Consider the following 20,201-nt stretch of genomic DNA (forward strand, 5'->3'; position numbering starts at 1 on the left):
TAATTTTTCAGATCAAAAATGTTTTAATTATTGAGTGATCTGAGAAGGAATTAAGTTTTGGTGTCATAAATGTTGTTTTCACCTAAAGGTCGATGATAAATATGAAATAGTAACACGCTCAATTCGTCAATATTATATTTCAATCTAATATTATTCCCCTTAAGTTATAGGTGTCAGTCGTGGACGCTCGTGGTGCACATTAAGTAGTCGGTGTCCGGGCGCACGTTCTAGTGAGTTGTATACTAATTTTACGTTCCCGGCCATTACAAAATATATATATTGCAATACAATGATTTAATTTTTAATTAAAAATTATTTATTTGCTTAAAATTATTTGCAGTGATAATATATTATTAAAAAAAAAATATATAACCAATAATATTTTACATATTTTTTACAGATGCACACATAAAAAGAAAATTTATATTTAAATTTGAATATTTAAAAAATATAATTAACACCTAATAATAACATTAATCAAATAAATTAGGTGTACCTACATTATTATCAAAATTGTAGTTTTTTTTTTTAATTCATTGCTGTGAAGTTCGTAATTTATTGTCAATTATTTCATCTCTGTCTAAAAATTGAATGATATATCTTCTTAAATGAATCCGCAAATTTAAGGATCCAGATATTGTTGGGTTATTGAATACCTAAGTTTGGCTTTTTTTTATTGTAATTTACTCGTTTACTCGTAACTTGTGTGCATGGAAATATAAGAACATATCTATTTGAATTCTATGAACGATGTGTCGAATAATCCACACTTCAATATCATTACAATGTTCAAAGTTTGCATGTCTTATAGATGTACATATTATTATATTAAGGGGCCTCGCTATGGCATTGATTTAAGGAGAATCATTTAGGCAATTTCTGATCTTGTCGTCGCCACCCGAGATCTATGTATTAGCCATTATTAGTGTGTGTGGCGTCCATGCGGGTCAATTGTAGCGGTAGTCGGTACGGAGGGCTATCGCACGAACTCGCATGCACATGTCAGTAAGTAATATTGTGATCATGAAAAAATGATTATTTTTCACTCAATCATACGACTCTAATATTCCAACAATACGTAGCAACGGTTACCTCGATTTGCATTCTGACTAAATAATTATTTTTTCCACAACATGTACGAGGGATCGATCGAGGCACATTTTTAAAATTGTATTTAGTTAATTAAATATTTAAGTTGGAAATTCTGAATTTATTTTGAATTTTTTCCAATTTTTATTGCAATTTAAATTACAAAAATTAAAAATTTGGCTCAAACGTTCTCTTGTATATATTACGGACAATCCGAATATTTTTTCAGAATTAAAATCGTGATAATTGTCGACACGTATCGTTGGAATTAGAAACAGTAGTTTTAAACAAAAAAAATACGTGAGGTCCCTTAAGTATTTGCGTAATATTTTTGTTGTTGTGAAAGTACTTGATGTGAAGTCCTATTGAGTTTTAATACTCAATTTAAATATATATTATACCCAGTACATTATATAATATAATAGTATGCATGTAATTTTGTTTATGATATTATTTAAGTTAAAAACATAATCATAGTTCGATTGACACAGAAATATTATGAAAGTAATTACCTGTTTTATCAAGTGTGTGACAGCATATTGATTAATTTTAAGTATGGGTTTATAGTATGAACACGTTTTACTGGTTAGATTTTATTACTGTTCGTGAAACGTTTAAAGTTGAGAGCTGAAATTGTTGAGAGACCTTAGAATACTCGTATTTCTCTGTCGGAAATGTCTGTGCGTGTCCACAGGACGCATTTACTCTAACAATATAATTATAACACATTTTGCACAAATTTATATTTATAAGCTAAAGTATGAATTATAAATAGGTAGAATCATTGGCGCAAGTCACAGGGGCGCTAAATGTGCTTAGCACCCTGAATTTAAACTCGAGCACCCTGTATCTCGTGATTATCTTAAATAACAATTAAAAATATTCAATACGTCATGTCACTATCATGGGTCAAAATAGACTAGCAAACGTTTAAATTATCCTCATAAAAAGAGATATGGGTAGATAGTCCTTAATAAGTGTCCACTGTAATTGCATTTTTCTAGTATAATTACAGTGGAACTTCCATATGATAAACTTATAATTAACAAAACGTTTAACTAATATTTTTGAGAGCCAAACCAAATTAGAATCAAATGTATTTTGTTTTGTTTTATGAAATTTTCTAAAATACTATTTATTTTGCCCATGAGAACACGAGACCTCGTAATAAAGAAGTTTCACAATAGGTACATAATATTATTATATAATTTAAAAACATATAATTTTATTTGCAGAAATTGTAATAATTATGGTTGTGAATTTAATGTAGTGAAAACCCTAAGAAGATGCATTTCAAATTTTCACTTTAAAATTCACTAAGCAAATATCCTGAAAAATGAATTAAATATATAAAACGTATACAAATCTATCAAGCTGTATTAAGAAAAAAACTATATTTTTAACAAATTACGAAAATGTATCAGATTAAAATTAAAAAATATGAGTAAAAGGTTTTTAATAAATGAGATTTGTAAAAATATCGAAAAAAGTAATAAAGAATGAAAAAATTACCAATAAATTATAAAAAAAGACCTTAAATTAAAAAAATTCTAAATTGAGTTGGTTTGCAACTAATTCAAATTTATATTAAAAAAGTTATGTCTTACAATCAGCTAAAAAGAATGCATTTTTCTACAAATTCACAACCCTTACAATAAAGATTTAAACCTTTAATTTATTTTATTTTATTAATAGAGATAACAATTAATGTAACGAATATTAAAAAGAGCACCAATATATAAGGAGTATGAGGGGCATATTCTCTCACAGCTTTGCTTTCTCTAAAATTTCTTGGGTGCCCCCTTAATATTTTTGAGTGAGTAGATGGGTACATTTTATCATATATATAAAATGATCAAATAAACTTTTACATGAGTAGGTACTCACTGTATCAAATATGATACTAGAAACAACCCTAAATGTTTAATAATGAAGCATATTTTTTAAACTAAAATAAGTGTCATTAGACATAAAATTAGATACAAGTCGTATGTGCTTATAAAATACACATAATAAACAATATACAATGAACAATACAAACAATTTTTAAAAAAACATGTAAATAAAGTAAAAACTTATAATTTTTACATAGATAAACAATTATAAAATAAAATAAAATACGTAATAACCTGGTAAAAATACAAAATATTTTGAGAAGTTACATTGTTCCAATATAAAGACATACATAGTTCTGTGAAATTATACGCTTGAATATAGCATTATGTTTAAGTGTTGTATTCATATTATATTATATAAAATGACTATAGGTATAATATAGGTACAATATATAAGTGTATGTGTGTGTAGTAAAATTAGGTAACTTTCGCAAATTAATAGATCATAATTCAATCGATAGTTAATATAATACGTTTTATAAAATATTTAAACAATATTATATTACTAAAAATATTTTATAACGTATAATTTTCTATTACACAAAATACCTACCGACGTTTAAACATAGTAGACATCATATTATAATGATTTTAAAATATTGGATATGTTTTGACGACAATAGGTATAACATTTAAAAAAAATTATGACATAATTTAACGCAATAATATTGATTAAGAAATATATATACGCGTTGAAAATAAATTGAATACAAATAAAATAAACCTAATACCTAATTTATAACTATTATTTAGATATGTATACATATTCTATATTACATTTAAAATTGTGAAAAAACAAATAAACAAACAAACTCAAGGTAGATTATAATATCATTAAACATTCTGATTTTATAACTAGGTAATTAAAAAAAAAAAATTAACTAGCTAATAATTGTAGGTATACAAATAAAGAATACGACAACCAATATTTAAGTGAAACGGCGACTTTTTAAGAAACAGAATTACGTACGTTTATTAAGCTAAAAATATTTCATTGTCACAACTAACGGATCATATAAGCGTAGGTAAGTACCTAATATTAGTAATAACTAATAAGTAATAACATAGGTATATGGAGCTCAATATTGTTGAAATATTCAACAATATAAGAGTAAACAAATTAGGAATTGCATTTGAGGGAATATGTTCCTCGAAAACCACATAAAACAGTTGTACATATTTTTATAGTTACGAGTACTTTCAATAGGTAATTGTTGGTAACAAGTCCAATATAATCAGTCATGTAATCATGTTGTAATCAGCAAGAATTTCTTTACATGAAACCAGTCAATTTGAGAATTAGGGAAGTAATAGTCCATGCACAGTACAGTAAGAAGGCGTACACGAATACTTGTAAAGCAGTGTGTGCAATGTATAATCTGAAAACAATAAAACAATTCAATTATATAGATGACAAATTACAATAATGAAATTAATTATTCATAAATTATGAATAACGTCAATAGGTAACAATATAATGTGTTAAGAAATGTGTGTCCTTTTTTACGGTATTGTAGGTACTATAATTGTATCGAATACTCAAATTGAATTAATATAAATTGTATTTATCACATCTATAACTCATATTAGTCATAAACTCAATACACATTGGCTATTTCTGTTACATTTAGGCAATAATAAAACCGTTGGTATTATTTTCAATGTTTATGTTGGTGTGGAAATATTTAGAAAGCTATTTTACATAGATCATTTCAGGCCTTCTGATTTTGAAATGCAAGTACGTAAATTAGGGTAGGTAGGTACTAATGACAGTAATTACATTAAGTGACGCTTTTCGAAATAAATTGTATAGCTTACTTTTCCCATTTTTTCCTCGCCGCAGGCAATGTATGGATATCATCTTTTACCAGGTAAACTCTTAAGCCAAGACAATGTGCCTGACTAAAGTACTCCCAGGATAACTGATTTATGTCAAAATTGAATATATCTTGATCTTGACTATCAAGAGATTTCCATAACGCCAGTACTCGATCGTTAGTGAACGTCCATTCTTTGTCAGAGAAATAGGCTAATATATCACGTACTTTGTCAATTTTCTTGTAAATTTTCATCAATCTATTTGGAGAAAAAAAAAGCGAATGTTATTATTTAATTGTTGTGATATCTGTTATATTTACATAAAAGATCTTATTTTCACATTTTAAATGTATAATAATAAAATTAATATTTTTTTTTTCTCAAAATTCTTATATTGGCCATATTATTATGTTATATAAATCAACAAAAAGCTAATTAGATGGTAGAAATAAATATAAAACAACTGAGTGAAGGTACTATACCTTGTCGTGGAATATTAGTTATAAATTATAATATAATGATTAAGATGCTAATATAGTGATCTATATTTTTTTTATTTTTTTTTAATAAATAACCTGGTTACGACTCACGAGACACCATTGTAGTTTTAGCCTGGACCAAATATAATAATAGAATTTATTATATTACATTTACAATACATTAGGTACTTACATTGGTTTTTGTCCAGCGATAACAGCTAATGTGTCCAGTAAATATCCGGGTACGATATGGCAAAAAAAGTTTAATAATGCATAAAAGTATGGATTGTTGGTGGCCCAGAACGAGTAGTACCAGATTGCTCGGATCGTAGGCCAATAAATTCCATGACGTCTGTTCATCTCAATGAAATCATTCCACTTAATTGGTTTTTGCCCTGCACTTGAACACGTGAATATCGGTATTTCGTCGTCTTTACTGTAAATTAAAATATATAAAATTAATTGAACTTTATTTTTTGTGAAAGTTTGTCACAGCTAACTAATATGTATTGCGTAAAAAATAAAAATAGAATATCCTATTGGTAATTATTTTTATGCATTGATGTTACTGAAATAATTGATAATAATTTATTTAAAATCTTTGAGACTGATATTTTTTGAATTAGTTTAAAATTACGAAAATTAATTTAGTTAAAATGGATGATATTCTTTTATTGGTTTTTCCATAACATTTTATTAAATCTAAAAAATGGAAGTAAAAAAATATTGCCTAATAAAGGTAACAATATAAGACATGATTTTAGTCAATAAAAGCAACTTTTGAAACAATCCTTCTAAATATAGTCATGTATATATTATATTATAAAATAAAATAAAATAAAAACCCTTTTAAAACAGTAACACCAATACGTTCCTTGTCAGGGAGCTAAAATGCTAAAATGTATGATACAAAATATTTTAAATTAATTTACTTATTTGTTGCAGTTTCTTTGGTTGCACATATAAGTGCGTTAACAACCATGTCAACTGGAATCATATCAGTAACCATATTAGAATCACCAAAGTACGTATGAAGTACTCCTGTACCAGCTCCAACTACAAGTCCTGTAGGGCCGTAAACATTATCTATCCAACCCCTTACTGGTTCTCGGTAAGTAGCAATAACTGTAAAAATAATATAATGATACAACATCTACAATCTTTTGTGTAAAAACACATCAATAAGTTTCATTTTATGAACCTATACCTATACTTCAACCTCAAATTATATAAGGGTACACAACTTTACATATTTTATTAATGGCGTGTACATACCAACAGTGGGACGGAAAACTAATATTGGAAGATCTTGCGCTTCTCTTCGGATGGCGTCTTCCGCCAAAGATTTGGTAAAAGCATAAGTATTTGGTAAATCGCCAATGATTCTTAAAATGTATGTTGTTATTAAAAATATATCCAAATAAAAAAAAAATTAATAACCTTACTCTTTGGTCATGTCTTGAAGCGTTTGATCGTCGTTAGAAGAAATCAATTTTAAAACATCTTCATAGTCAGCAATAGGATCGTAAAATTTTTCCTCGACGTGCGATCGATTACAGTTTGAGTATGCTGTGGAAACGTGTGCCATCACCTATAAATAAATAAGAGTTATAATAAAAGTCATATCAAATGTCATCAAGGGAAACTCAGCATCTTCCATTTTGTTAGTTTATTATTGATTGTTCATAACACAATAGTATTTATGAGTGATTCTTTTTTACTTTCATCACCTAGTCGAAAGACATTATATCTAGTCCCAAATTAAAATCATAAAACTACTATGGTTTGCAACTTTTATTACATCTTGACCCACTATAGTATCTGACTTGCATAAATTATGACGAAATGTTGATAGGTACCTGGTACTTGCTACAATCGTTACAAAACAATAATTGTATTTCAAATTTAAAAAACAATGACTTTAAACAATAAAGACTATAGGTTTTTAGGTTAGGACTTATTTATTAAGCTAAAGATGATTCTAAATTATGATAAAATACTTTACCTACCTTTAAAACGATTTCAAAGATAGATTTACACCAAGTTATTTGTAATTTATGTCTATGAAGTAATTAAATTTTAAAAAGCATAATATAATTATTCTGTAATCCACAATATAACTGAGGCAAACCTTTTGGGGTACGTTTTTTTATAGAAAAATATTTCACTATATAACAGATAATTCTTTATCGACATTTAAATGCTATACGTTGTGAAAATCTGTAAAATATACGTACAAAAATACAGTATATCGTACAAACATGCAAGTTTAATGTTTAAGTAATGTTTAAGCTCGCGTTTTGAGTAAATATACTATAGCTACATATTAAGCTTATGTAAATTTGAAAACACTTTTACCTTTAAGTTGGTTATTTTTCTGGCCAAGCTTAGTAATTCTCTTGTCCCGGAAACATTTATGTTCATAGCTACACGGATATGTTCATCAAAGCGCACAGTAGCTGCTCCGTGGAAAATTATATTCACTTCATTAATCAATGTATTTCGACTGCTCACGCTTAATCCTAGACCCGGCAAACTGCAGTCACCGGCTACTCCAGATACCTTATGATAATACTTGGGTACCTCGTGTTTTAATCTTTTAAAAAGCTGAAACGTAATACATTTTATACATTATAGCAGGCAGGTAATTATTATTGCAATAATATATTTTTATTGCGCCAACATAAATTACGGAATAATATCTCGTTAAAATAGATCGTTAGATATTATACATATAGACCTACTTCTGATTTTCCATCATTTCTTTAGACATTATTACTTTATTATTATTTTGAATATTATAACATATTTTTTATCGTCATTATTACACTAATAAGCCTGAATAGTCTGGTGATTTCACCTAAACAATAAACATTGTTAATAAAATTAGAAAGTGACCAATAAAGTGCCAATAATATAGTAGTTACCTAGGTAATACCTAAGCCTATTACTTTATTGAGAATTTTTGATATTTGATATTTTCTCTCAGTTTAATTACAATACAATTTGAAATTTATAATACTGGATCCCAAAAACTTAACACTGGGTTAAACATACAACGTCCAGGCTATAACAATAATCTTAAAACTAGTTCATATTTTTTTCTAACATTTTCATTGAATATTAAGATTTTTTTTTACCTTTCTCTACTTATTATAGACTTTGCAAATTCAACTATTTCTCTGTATAGGTAAAATTATTGAAATATAAGTAGGTTCTAAAAAGTAATGTAATGGAGTCATTATTGCGAAATAGTTATTTTAACACGCGCTCTGTGGATCAGTATAATTATGGTAACTATTATGCAAAATATGTTTCAATCAAAATAAATTATTTTGATTCTTAATTATTCACGTAAATTTGCTTCCCATTCTCATTTGTGTGCGACTTAATCTGCTTCTGAATAAATCTAATGATATATAATGTTATATTACTTAATATTAAATTAATATAATTATTATTATTTTCATTATTTATAAACTACTTTCCGTTATGAATATTATGATAAAATAATTGAAAACTTCATGTTCTACCTAACACAGTAAACAATATTTACACATCATAAACGTCTTTTAAATGTGATATACGGGTCTAAAATATACTACAATAAATTAACCAAATTACGTTTTTAATTAGAATCTTACCAACCCAGAAGATGATACAATCGTGTTAATTATCAATTTTCATTTAATATATGCAAATGTATAATTTATCAAACTAACCCAATTAGATTAACTGTAAGTACTTCAGTTAAATCAAGTTGGGTTATTTTAAAATGTAAATGTATCTATATCATATTATGTAGAAGTAAATGACAATAGGTAACAATTAAGCCAAATAAATGTCTCGTGCCTAAGTTACGTCTCGTTATTTTGGGCACGAAACTCACGATGATCGAATATAAATTGTCATAAAAATGAGAACAATTATATATTTATTAAGAAATTACACCCATTAATTATTAATAGCACTGGACTTCTGTATAGATGTGCACTTAAATTATGATAGTTAAAAGAACATTGATCGAAATATTATATCAATGTAGATTGTAAGTATAATGAATAATTCTGCATTTGTTTATAAAAAAGTTAAAATGAAATGAGTTTGCTGAACTAGCAATATTACTTACTTATAATGAAACTCGAGATTTTCTAATGAAAGATATAGATATCTCGTTAGACATTTTCATTTAACCCAACACTTTCAGGTAATTTAAATTGAATTATTGCTACCAATGATTTTATTAAAAATTAAATTCTGTGCAAAACAGGATCCGCCCTGTACGAAACCTATATGTTGCGATACCAACCTCCATCATAATAATGGGTACCTACGTATTATATTATATTAATTTTGTTATATCATCGATAAGGTAGTGCCCATCAGTATTTAATTGATATTATATACAAATACAATCTCTCCCGAAGGGTATTAATGTTACTTAATATCTAATTGAAGATTTACATTTTTTATTTTAGTAGTTCGACTAAATATATTTGGGTGAAGTTTTTATATCAATGTTCTTTCTGGTGTTAATACTCACGTAATATCCTTTATGTAACAAGAATAGTTTACATTCAAAATGAATTAAAATGTATGTTCAGCATTTCAAAAACTTATTATTTCATAATTTTACAAATCGATTTAATTGACTTTCTGGTTTATAAGTAACAGGTGTCAGGTACTAATAATATATTGTAACAACAAAATTACAGATGATCCGGATTTCCCATGGTGAAAATTATCGAACATTAATTGTCTGGCCTAATAAAGAAAAATATTGGTTTTTTTTTGTAAAATCACTTTAATTATTTTTCTATTATAATATGCAGTATACGTCATATTGTTTTTATGGACAATGGATATATATTTTAGTTTAGAACCTTGTATGACTACATACTTTTTTTTAGTTGATTTTATATCTTGTCATTATACGAGTGATTGTCTACTATCTGGATATAATACAAGTTACAACATAATTTACGATACATTCCATAGACAAAAGATAAAACATAATACTAAAATAAGTTTCCAGTCTAATTCCCCTCTTTATCGTACATTTTTGTAATTTATTTTTGATAGCTGATTTGAAGTTAAGAATATTTTGAATTATTCTGAATATGCACTATACAATTAATAATTCCGTTCTTGCGTACCTATATGGGAATAATTAATAAATACGTTAAAAAACCTGAAAATGTATTGAATTTGCGAACATTTAAAAATGAAGAATAAATTAAAATACACCTACTTAATAATAATAATAATATGTAATATTACATCATATCAAAACTTAAGAGGCCACGCTAGAAAAGGCCTGTATTATAAATTATTTACATAATAATTATGTTTATGTGTTTATAATTATGTTGAATTATGTTTATTCATCGTATTTTTACTAATCGAAAATTCGAATAATTACCACCTTAAATTTTTACAAATGAATTGTATTTATTTTTCAATGTCATTTAATATATTAATACATTACAAAATACTTTTTGAGCATTAACACTATATTATCTTCAATAGTATTAACAGTCAAAATACGTCACTGGTGTTACACTGAACCATACCATAATTGTCTATTTTTCCGTAGAATTATCGATACGTTTGTAATGATTAAAACAGATATTTAAAATGTAATTGATAGTCGTATGCGAGACATTAGGTAATCCCGATTTGAGTTCAAATATTAACCTTTGGGGAAACACACGCCACACGGTCGTGTGCATATTTATCGAATAACAAAGGAATCCCATGGAATCCCGAAAAGCACCGTACAAAATCATAATATTCTGCCCAAATCGTTTACCTACTGTGTGCAGATTTATTATTTAACATAAATCATTATAGACAACAATCCATACAACGGTCTGCTATTAATACTGCCTTATAAGCTATTAACTATAAATTCGAGGGATACATGCAAAAACCAAACAATTCTATTTTTCAAAACTTTTCAGAAAAAAAAAATTTAATTTATTGAGCTATTTTGTGTTTGGACCAGAACTTAGTATTCATTAATAATAATTATATTCATCATAATATTCTCTTGGAGCTATCTGGTTTTTACCGGAAAATTAAAACCTGACAGGTCTAAGCATTCGTTATATTTCCTGTCCTGTAACAGGTAGTTGGATCTGTCTCGTTCTTGCAAAGATAATATTATTATACTCGTTGTTTTTTTTTCTAGTACTATAATTTAATAAATAACACAAATCACTCAATGTAGACTATACGTATAAAATATTATATGTATAAGTCATAAATAGGTAATATTATAACCTGTTTAGAGGACGTTACACACACATGTGTTGTCACCGTCTTACAAATGCCCGAAACTGTTTTGCGCAGGACAACTTTACTTTACTCCCTCTGTATATACAGTAGAATTACTAAAATTCCATAACGCATAGGGGAGAACTTTGTCTGTGCCGTAGATTTTTATTTTTTTTGATAGCACTAACCAATAGTTTTAAATAATTAAATTAAATAAAACAAAAAAATCTAATGTTCTCAAACTGATAACTATAAAATGATTAATTATGATATACAAATAATAAAAAAAACACTTCGACACAGATAGAGTTCTTCCCTGTGCGTTATGGAATTTTGGTAATAATTCTAATATAAATACAGAGGGATTTTGTCCCAAAACAGTTTTTTCTATGTTGTACATATTATATTGTACGACGGAGACAACACGTCATTAATAATATTGTTAACATATTTTGCGTACCTAGACAATAATATTTTTAATATTATAATACAGCATACGTATGTACATTGTTTTTTTTCAGATTATATTTTTTGGGCTACAAAAATGTATTAGATGTGTCGAGCAGTAGCACAGTTATACGATTATACAAACACAGATTCCATATGGGTACTTTAAACCGACAACTTTAAGAATTTTCAGTATTTGTTCACCGTTTACAAAATAATGTCTCATATTCTAGGTCAGAGTAAGTCCAACTCAAGGCGCTAAAAGTCATTTTTTTTGCCTCCCCCCCCTAGATGACATACTGTGTAGTAAATATATTTAATTACCTATTTTAAAAACAAAAATATCTTGGTGGTGGGAAAAATCACTGACTAATAATAATAATAACGATAACAAGTAATGTGTATATTATATAATGTGTTTATTACAAAAATATAAAATATGAGTACAACTATTTTTTTCCTTTTCGAGGCCCCCAGTGTTTACATGAATGAGTGAATTAGCCCACCAACTACAATAGTTTGAACTCCCCTGTAACATTAATCTATGAGTGAGGATTAGACATCATAGCAGTACATAATATTTAAAAAAAAATTAATTTCGTACAATACTGTTTTAAAGTCTACAGACGACTGACCTAAAATTAGATTTTATGAAATAGAAAGTGTATTTAAGTGTAAACACTTCCACCGAACACTAAAGAAATTCAAGGACGTCGAGAGAGCGCCTCTCGCAAATATTGTGATGTAATTCAATAAACTCGATCAGACAACTTATGGTATGCACGCACATGCACACGTTGTGTTATGAAATGTTGATTAATCTCAATGTTAGCTATACACCGGTTATAACTAATATTTTAAAAAACAACATTAACAGAATTAAAAATGAACATTTTCTCTAAAATTTTGCACATAAAAAATTTAAAAAAAGTCAAGCAAGTACTTGTTTAATGCAAAAACAGGATGTTTGTTTATACACACCGCAATGTCCACATGGATATTGTGGGTACTTATACTGACTTAACATACATCATTTACGAATTATAATATACTTAGCACAAGTATGACGTGTAACTGCATTACGAATAAACCTATAATACATTTTTTAAAGTATACGTCCGTAGATGACATATACAATTGTTGAATTGTATACATAGGTACTTTTACACCCTTGTTTAAAACACCATAGACTTTAAATAATTAAAACATTAGTATGCGTTTAGTAATGAAGAACAATAGTCACTATACATATTATTTATAAATCCAAACCATTGTACCACAAAAAAATATACATTTCAAGAGATCCCTTAAAAACAATACATTCAATAAAATTATATTCACAAAAAAGTGTTCTAAATATTATTTTGAGTATCATCCAAATCCATAGAGTTGATTTTATCTTTATTTCACCCCCTCTGACGTGTAACGTGGGGACTGATTGAGGCTAGATACAATCTACGCATAACATAGATAAGCATTTATTTTCCCAATCTAAGAAGCAATAAATCGTAAAATGTTTCACATTTTAATTTAAAGACGCAGTAGTTGAAGAAACGCTTAATATTTCATTGTGATACAAATCGACAAATCGAGTTAAAAATACGTTTATGAAAAATTAAATTATAAAATAATAAATATTTTTATTTACCCTGTCTTCAAATATATCTTCCAACCGTTGATCTACGTTTTTCCCTTTCTTAGATCGTATCAGCAAATAAATATGTTTAATGTGAGGACATGTTCTGAGTAGTTTTTCCACTAAAACCTTGCCCATAAAACCTGTACCACCGGTTAAAAATACAACTCCATCCCGGAAAAACTCTTGTATCGGACTTCCGATTTCAGACTCCTCGATTTCTCGAGGTTCGTTGAAGCTCCGTTCACCCAAAAGCTCCAGAGGATCCAAGTAGTATTTAGAATTTATTATATCTTTGATAGGCACCAACGGTGCACTGTCTTGCTTTTTCTCGATGTACTTACGATGTAAATCGAGAGCCATATTGTGGAATTGTTGATTTATAACTGAAAAAAAAACAGTAGGAATAGTGTTTAATTAATAACGTTATTAACAACAAACAAACGTAACTTTAAATAATATATTTCGACATTATAGTATTTTGAGGTTTTCAAGTTATCAAGACTCGACTGTAAATTGAATTTAATATTATTTTACCTATATTTGTAGCTTAGACAATATAGATCAATATTATGTCATATTATTAATGATTCATCCATGTTCGAATTATTATAATGGATATAAATACCTAGGTATATATTATAATATATTAGCTAAATAATATATTTATGTTTACATGTATTGGATTAATTTTGGAAAGTTATGAGGCAGGTATAGGGTACTATTACAGTGATCTAAATCATATTATTAAACGTTACTTACACGAACGAAATATAATACACAATGATTATAATGTTTCATAAAACGATGAAAACTGTATTGGGTTTAGCACTTACACAGTTACACATGATAGCTATAATATGATTGGAATTTTTGAACCTAACTCACTGCGTTTTCTCACATGGTTACCTTGACCTGAAGACGCCTAAAATGTCCATTCAGCAATTAATGTACGTAGGTCGGTTACCTAGATATTATATGACAAAGTCAATATCAAGTCCCAAATGTAACTCGTTTTTATTGGATGCCTAACCCAACCTATATAGTTTATTAAATATTGCGCATTGCGTAATTAATATTCACAACAGTCCCAACACATCTGATTAGAGATACAATAAATACGTACCGCTTTTTACTATTTTGACCTACCTAGGTAGGTACCTACACTACCTAATAATCACATTTTGGTTTTAAGATTAGAATATTTAAGCAAACGTTTATTATAATAATTGTTTTGAACGCATAAATCATTATATTATTAGAATGTTACGTACATAATTGTTTATATAATAATATTCAAATATAATGTATAGGTACTCGCAGACCACAGTTCGCATAAAAAGAGACGAACCGTTTGGCGAAGAAACGTCCTAGCAACTTCAGCTGTTGCTTTCACATGTCACAACTTACTATGGCAGTGTAGCATCGTCTTAACATTTATTCTTATAGTAGGTATTGTATTATATTATATTTTATTTTATTTTATTTACATTTATCATACCACAAAATACGTACTGTATTATAATAATTATGTATGTCACTATGTTTAAAATAAAACAGAAAGTATCTTTTTATCGATTATCTAATGATAACGAAACGAGAATAAAATAATATAATATTATGATAGTATGAACAGCCCATAAAATGTTAACCAATTTAAATTTAAAAGATTCACGATCATACAGGAGAAATGACTCATAAACCTTATCCTAAACGAAGTTGCCATACATTATTTGTAATTTGAATATAGGAAAAAAAACCTGAAAAATATTTGGCAAAATATAATAGTAATAATTTATGTAAATGACGGTTTCAAATTTTTAATATAGTTGTAGTACGAAATAAATAAATGAAATTGCCGATGCCCAATTATATTATATAAGGTTATCTGCACTTATCAGATTTAAGTTATTAAGTAATACCGTTATCATAATCATGGAGGTACGTTTTTCCCCCCTAAAAATGAGAAATTATTTATTTATGCTACCTTTCAAATGTATTATATTATATATTATGTATTTATGTAGCATTAAAATATAATAGTAACTTATATTTATATCATTCCAAACGGCTTTGAACCTAATCAAAGATCATTTTTGTTATTTCATTTAAATATCTAAAAACATATATTCCTAATAGATATAATTTTGTGTACACAGCATCATTGTGTGTTGTTAATGAAGATTTAAGACTTATCGAACAAATTATAGGGTAGTTACTATAAATATTGTTGTGTTCATATAGTTAATCACAACGCAGTCATATTCTAATAATCAAATTAACAAAATAATTTTAAATTTAAATTTCAGCTAAGTTGTTGGACAAAAAATTTAAACTGGCATTTTTAAAAATTATTTAATTATTTATTTGATGTATAATAAATATGAGATAAGCATTTGATCGATTTTTTTGTTGACATACCTCATTCAAAATATTTTTATAAACATTGGAAAACAAATTACTTTTTTACTATTGTAAAATTTACAATAATATTGTATAATTTATGCAGTTGACATAATATTATTTATGATTGGCTTATTCTAATACATTTGTATAAATTAAAAATAACATAACACATTGTGGTTTAAAATATCATGTATTTATAATACCTACCTATTATCTACTTAAACTAATTCCCATATCAACAATATGTTCATACTTAACAAATAATTTCGTTTTTTTATTAAAACCATGTGAGTTAATTATTTTCCAGTTCAATAATTAATAATAAAATAAAATCGTAATAATAATAAAAAAAAATATTATTATGTTCTTACCTCTTTTAAAACAACGATCGACGATGAATAACAGGCACTCTGCAGATAGAAACTACTTGAACGAAGTACCGCGACGGAATGGCCGTGAGTCCAAACCCAAATCTCTGACACAGTAACTGGGTTGAGGAATTACTGGTGTTGTCATATGTACACACTTCAAGGCCTCATACCTATAACAAAACCGTACGTACACAAGACGCACATCCATCCTTCTCTCTCGGTCTTGCGTCTTGTGCCAAACAGAATCATTTGAGTACCTACATTATTACAATAATATTATTTTCAGTATAACGTCATCCAATTGGATGTCGCTTTTTTATTTTAATTAATTAAATTAAATTTCTAAAAAAAAAAATTTTAAAACAAAAAACAAAATTGTCTATAGGTAGTTAATTAATTAGGTATGAACAATTAAATCTTAACCTCTTAATTCATAAGGAACACTGAATGATATTATATTATTATGTGTGATAACACAGGACGATATTTGTACAGACAGCTGTAGGCAATCGTTGTTAAGATGTTTGGAAATAAAAAATATATTTTTTTAAATAGCATCATTATAAAACCAATTGTATACTTGATTTACTCAAAATAAATTTACCATTTTAGATTTTGAGCGGAGCGATTAATGTATTGATTTTACAATGATGTGTATTTTTTTTTATTATTATTTTTGTGTCTGTCGTCACCTTTTAGGACAGTAAAAATGCTTGGATTTTCTTCAACAGTATCTTTTCTGTTAGGAAAGTGAATCTAGTTGGTACTTTGGGGGATCAAAAGTAAAAATTTCCCAGTAGTTTTCAAAAACGCCGCGAAAAACAAAAGGAAAATTAAGAAAAACAGGAATTTTTACGCAAAATCTGTTTTTGAAAAAAACGATTTTAGTTTTGGTGCAACTCTTAAACAAATGACCAAATGAACAAATGTAAGTACATGACATTTTGACTGAATGTTTCTATTAGCATTTTCTATACACCATAACATTTTCCAATTATTTTTACTTATTTTGAGCTGTATAGGAACATTTTCGGTTTTGAATTTTATTAGTCTTCTTTTCTATGAATGTCAAAACTTTATTTGTAGGATAAAAAAAGCTTGACAATTTAATTGAAGGCTCTTAGTATATTGTTTCAAAGGCAGATGAAACAAATTAAAAATCCATGGTCACAATTTTATTTTATAAGCATTTAAAGTTCAAATATTGACAAAACATGTAAAAATGACGTAAATTTCCAAATTATTTTGAGTTAGAATTTCATAAAAAATTTTCTTTTTAAGTCTAAGTTTTTAAAATGTAATACAAAATTCCTAACAAGTTTGTCTATCTTTATCAACAAAAAAATGTCTACAAGAAAATCAAATTAAATTTTTATGAGCATTTGAAATTCATATTTTTATAACATTTAATATTCACTCGAGTTCTCATGTAACGATTTTCTTATTTTGTTGTTATTAAAAAACGAATGACTGTAGATCCTTGAAAATTTCACTGAATGTTTATATATTAGCATTTTCTATACAACAAACAATTTTGAAAATAATTTGACTCTTTTTGAGCTATTTACAAACATTGTCAGTTTTCAATTTTTTTAGTTTTTTTCTTTATAAATATCAATAAAATTTTACTTTTTGGGTAAAAAAGCGTGAAAATTTAATGCGAGGCTCCTGATATATTATTACAATAGCAGTTGAAAAATATTGAAAATACATAGGCACAATTTTTTTTTATAAGCATTTTAATTTCAAATGTTGTCAAGATTTATCACATTTAAAATTTAATAATTATTTTGTAGTTAAAAATGTACAAAATGTTCAACTTTTATAGCTAAGGATTGAAAACGTAAAACTAGGTTCCATGTAAATAGGTTTTATATAAATTACTTTATTCACAATAATATCATCAAATATACTTGGTAATATCATAGGCTGACGGACCGTTTTCGCTCAGAATCGTTTTTCTTATACAATGATATTATATCATCGAATTAAAATTTAACACCATCCATTACAGCGACATCCACTTACCCACTTTTTTGCCATTAGTACCACAGTAAAATTGTTAAATATTATTACTCTGTGCTGCCACCACAATAAAATAGACATTTATACCTTTATTCCTATAAGCCCAGTAAATTAACTCTAAGCTGAGGTGTTATTCGTGATCGATAGAACATTAAACAATTAAGTCAACATTTAGTGTATGATTATTTAAAATGTATTTTTTGTTTTATTTTAATGTTTTTAATTGTTCAGTGTTAATTCAGTTAAAATTGAATTATATTTATTATGTATATATATGTATATATTTTTTTTTAAATTAACTATCCTGCGGTAATTTAGGCCATCGGGTGGTTTTTAACTGTGGGGGAGGGTATTGTGTGTTTGTTAGTTTGCCAGGTTTTTTAGTGGGCACCCGTAGGTATCTGCTATGCCCGGGTGGGGGATGGTGGCACTTCTCTCCGGACACCGTGACTTGCCCGAAGAAAAATGCCGCGCGCAGCCGAGGTTTTGAACCGGCGTCGGCGACGCCTTAGTCCGCCCGGCCACTCTGTCTCCCATTTAATATATTGTAAACTCTTCTTATACTATATCTATGTTTAGATACTATGTAATCACCAAACTAAAATATTTAACATAAGTCTTGTTATACTGTACACAGTGTACACTATATATTACTATTGTAAATGGATTTATTCCGTAAATAAATAAACAAAAAAATAAAAAATAAAATATACCCACAAGTTAGTATTAAATTTGATTTATTAGTGAATATACTTTTTAGTTTTATTTATATTTTAGATTCCGAGTGTGGCAATAAATGTATTGGTTTCACAATGTTGTGTTTTATTATTTTTATTTTTGTTTTAACATGTACCTACCTATAAACAATAGTTGAAATAATGATTGGGTATTCAACTTCAGTGTCTTTTCTGGTGGGAAAGTGGTAATCTAGTAGGAAAGGTCAACATTTTAAACTCCTAGTAGATTACAAAAGCGTAAGGGAAAGTCGAAAAAATAAATTAGCATTAATCCACGAAAATTTCCAAATTATTTTGAGTTTCAACCCCCTCTAATTTCTAATTCTCATAGAAATATTCGTATTATATCTAAAATTTGAAAATCTAATACAAGATTTCTCATAAGGTTTTCTACCTTTGACAAATAAAAATACTTACTGGAAAGTCAAATTACTGGTAAATCCGTGAACACATGAAATTTTCAGCAAACGTTTATTCCATAATTTTCTATGCATGACAATAATTTTAAAATATTTTGACTATTCTTGAGCTATTTATAGACATTTTCAAATTTTTTTCTAAGTTTTTTTTTCTATAAATATCGATAAAAACATTTTTGCTCGCTCAAAAAGCTTGAACATTTAATATTTTAATACAATGTTCCTTGTAAGTTATTAAGAAAGCAGTTCAAATCAAAATATAAAAGATTCATAGCAACGTGTTTTTAAGCATAGTAAGTTCAATTTTTTACAATATACTTCAAAATCATGAAAATTTATTTTTATTTTTTATAAGTATTCTATACTTATTTTTTAGTTAAAAAAATGTTCATATTGTATGGAGAAGAATACTATAATACAACGAAAACTATAAAATAAATTAAAACTTTCAATACATTAAATATTACTCCCAAATGTAATTTGGTTCATAACATAAAACAAGTGTGTTAATAAATTATTACTAAACTATACTGAATGATATACTGAATAAAAACTCGTATCCATTTTGGGATTGAAAAAATTAGTTTTCTGAAAATTTTT

At 27.2% G+C, this 20,201-nt stretch overlaps 1 protein-coding gene across 1 annotated transcript; it reads right to left on the reverse strand.

Annotated features, from left to right (window-relative positions):
• Window positions 1-2,718: 2,718 nt before the first annotated feature.
• Window positions 2,719-16,565, reverse strand: LOC132939086 (fatty acyl-CoA reductase wat-like). The gene is made up of 9 exons (XM_061006104.1): window positions 16,421-16,565; window positions 13,656-14,029; window positions 7,640-7,888; window positions 6,727-6,872; window positions 6,557-6,666; window positions 6,214-6,406; window positions 5,475-5,717; window positions 4,803-5,060; window positions 2,719-4,363 (listed from the first exon to the last, which is right to left on the reverse strand). The coding sequence occupies exons 2-9, from the start codon at window positions 14,004-14,006 to the stop codon at window positions 4,258-4,260; spliced, it is 1,656 nt and encodes a 551-aa protein (XP_060862087.1). The 5' UTR covers window positions 14,007-14,029; window positions 16,421-16,565; the 3' UTR covers window positions 2,719-4,257.
• Between the last annotated feature and the right edge of the window lie 3,636 nt (window positions 16,566-20,201).

Source organism: Metopolophium dirhodum, chromosome 2 (assembly GCF_019925205.1).
Source record: "Metopolophium dirhodum isolate CAU chromosome 2, ASM1992520v1, whole genome shotgun sequence".
Classification (NCBI taxonomy): domain Eukaryota; kingdom Metazoa; phylum Arthropoda; class Insecta; order Hemiptera; family Aphididae; genus Metopolophium; species Metopolophium dirhodum.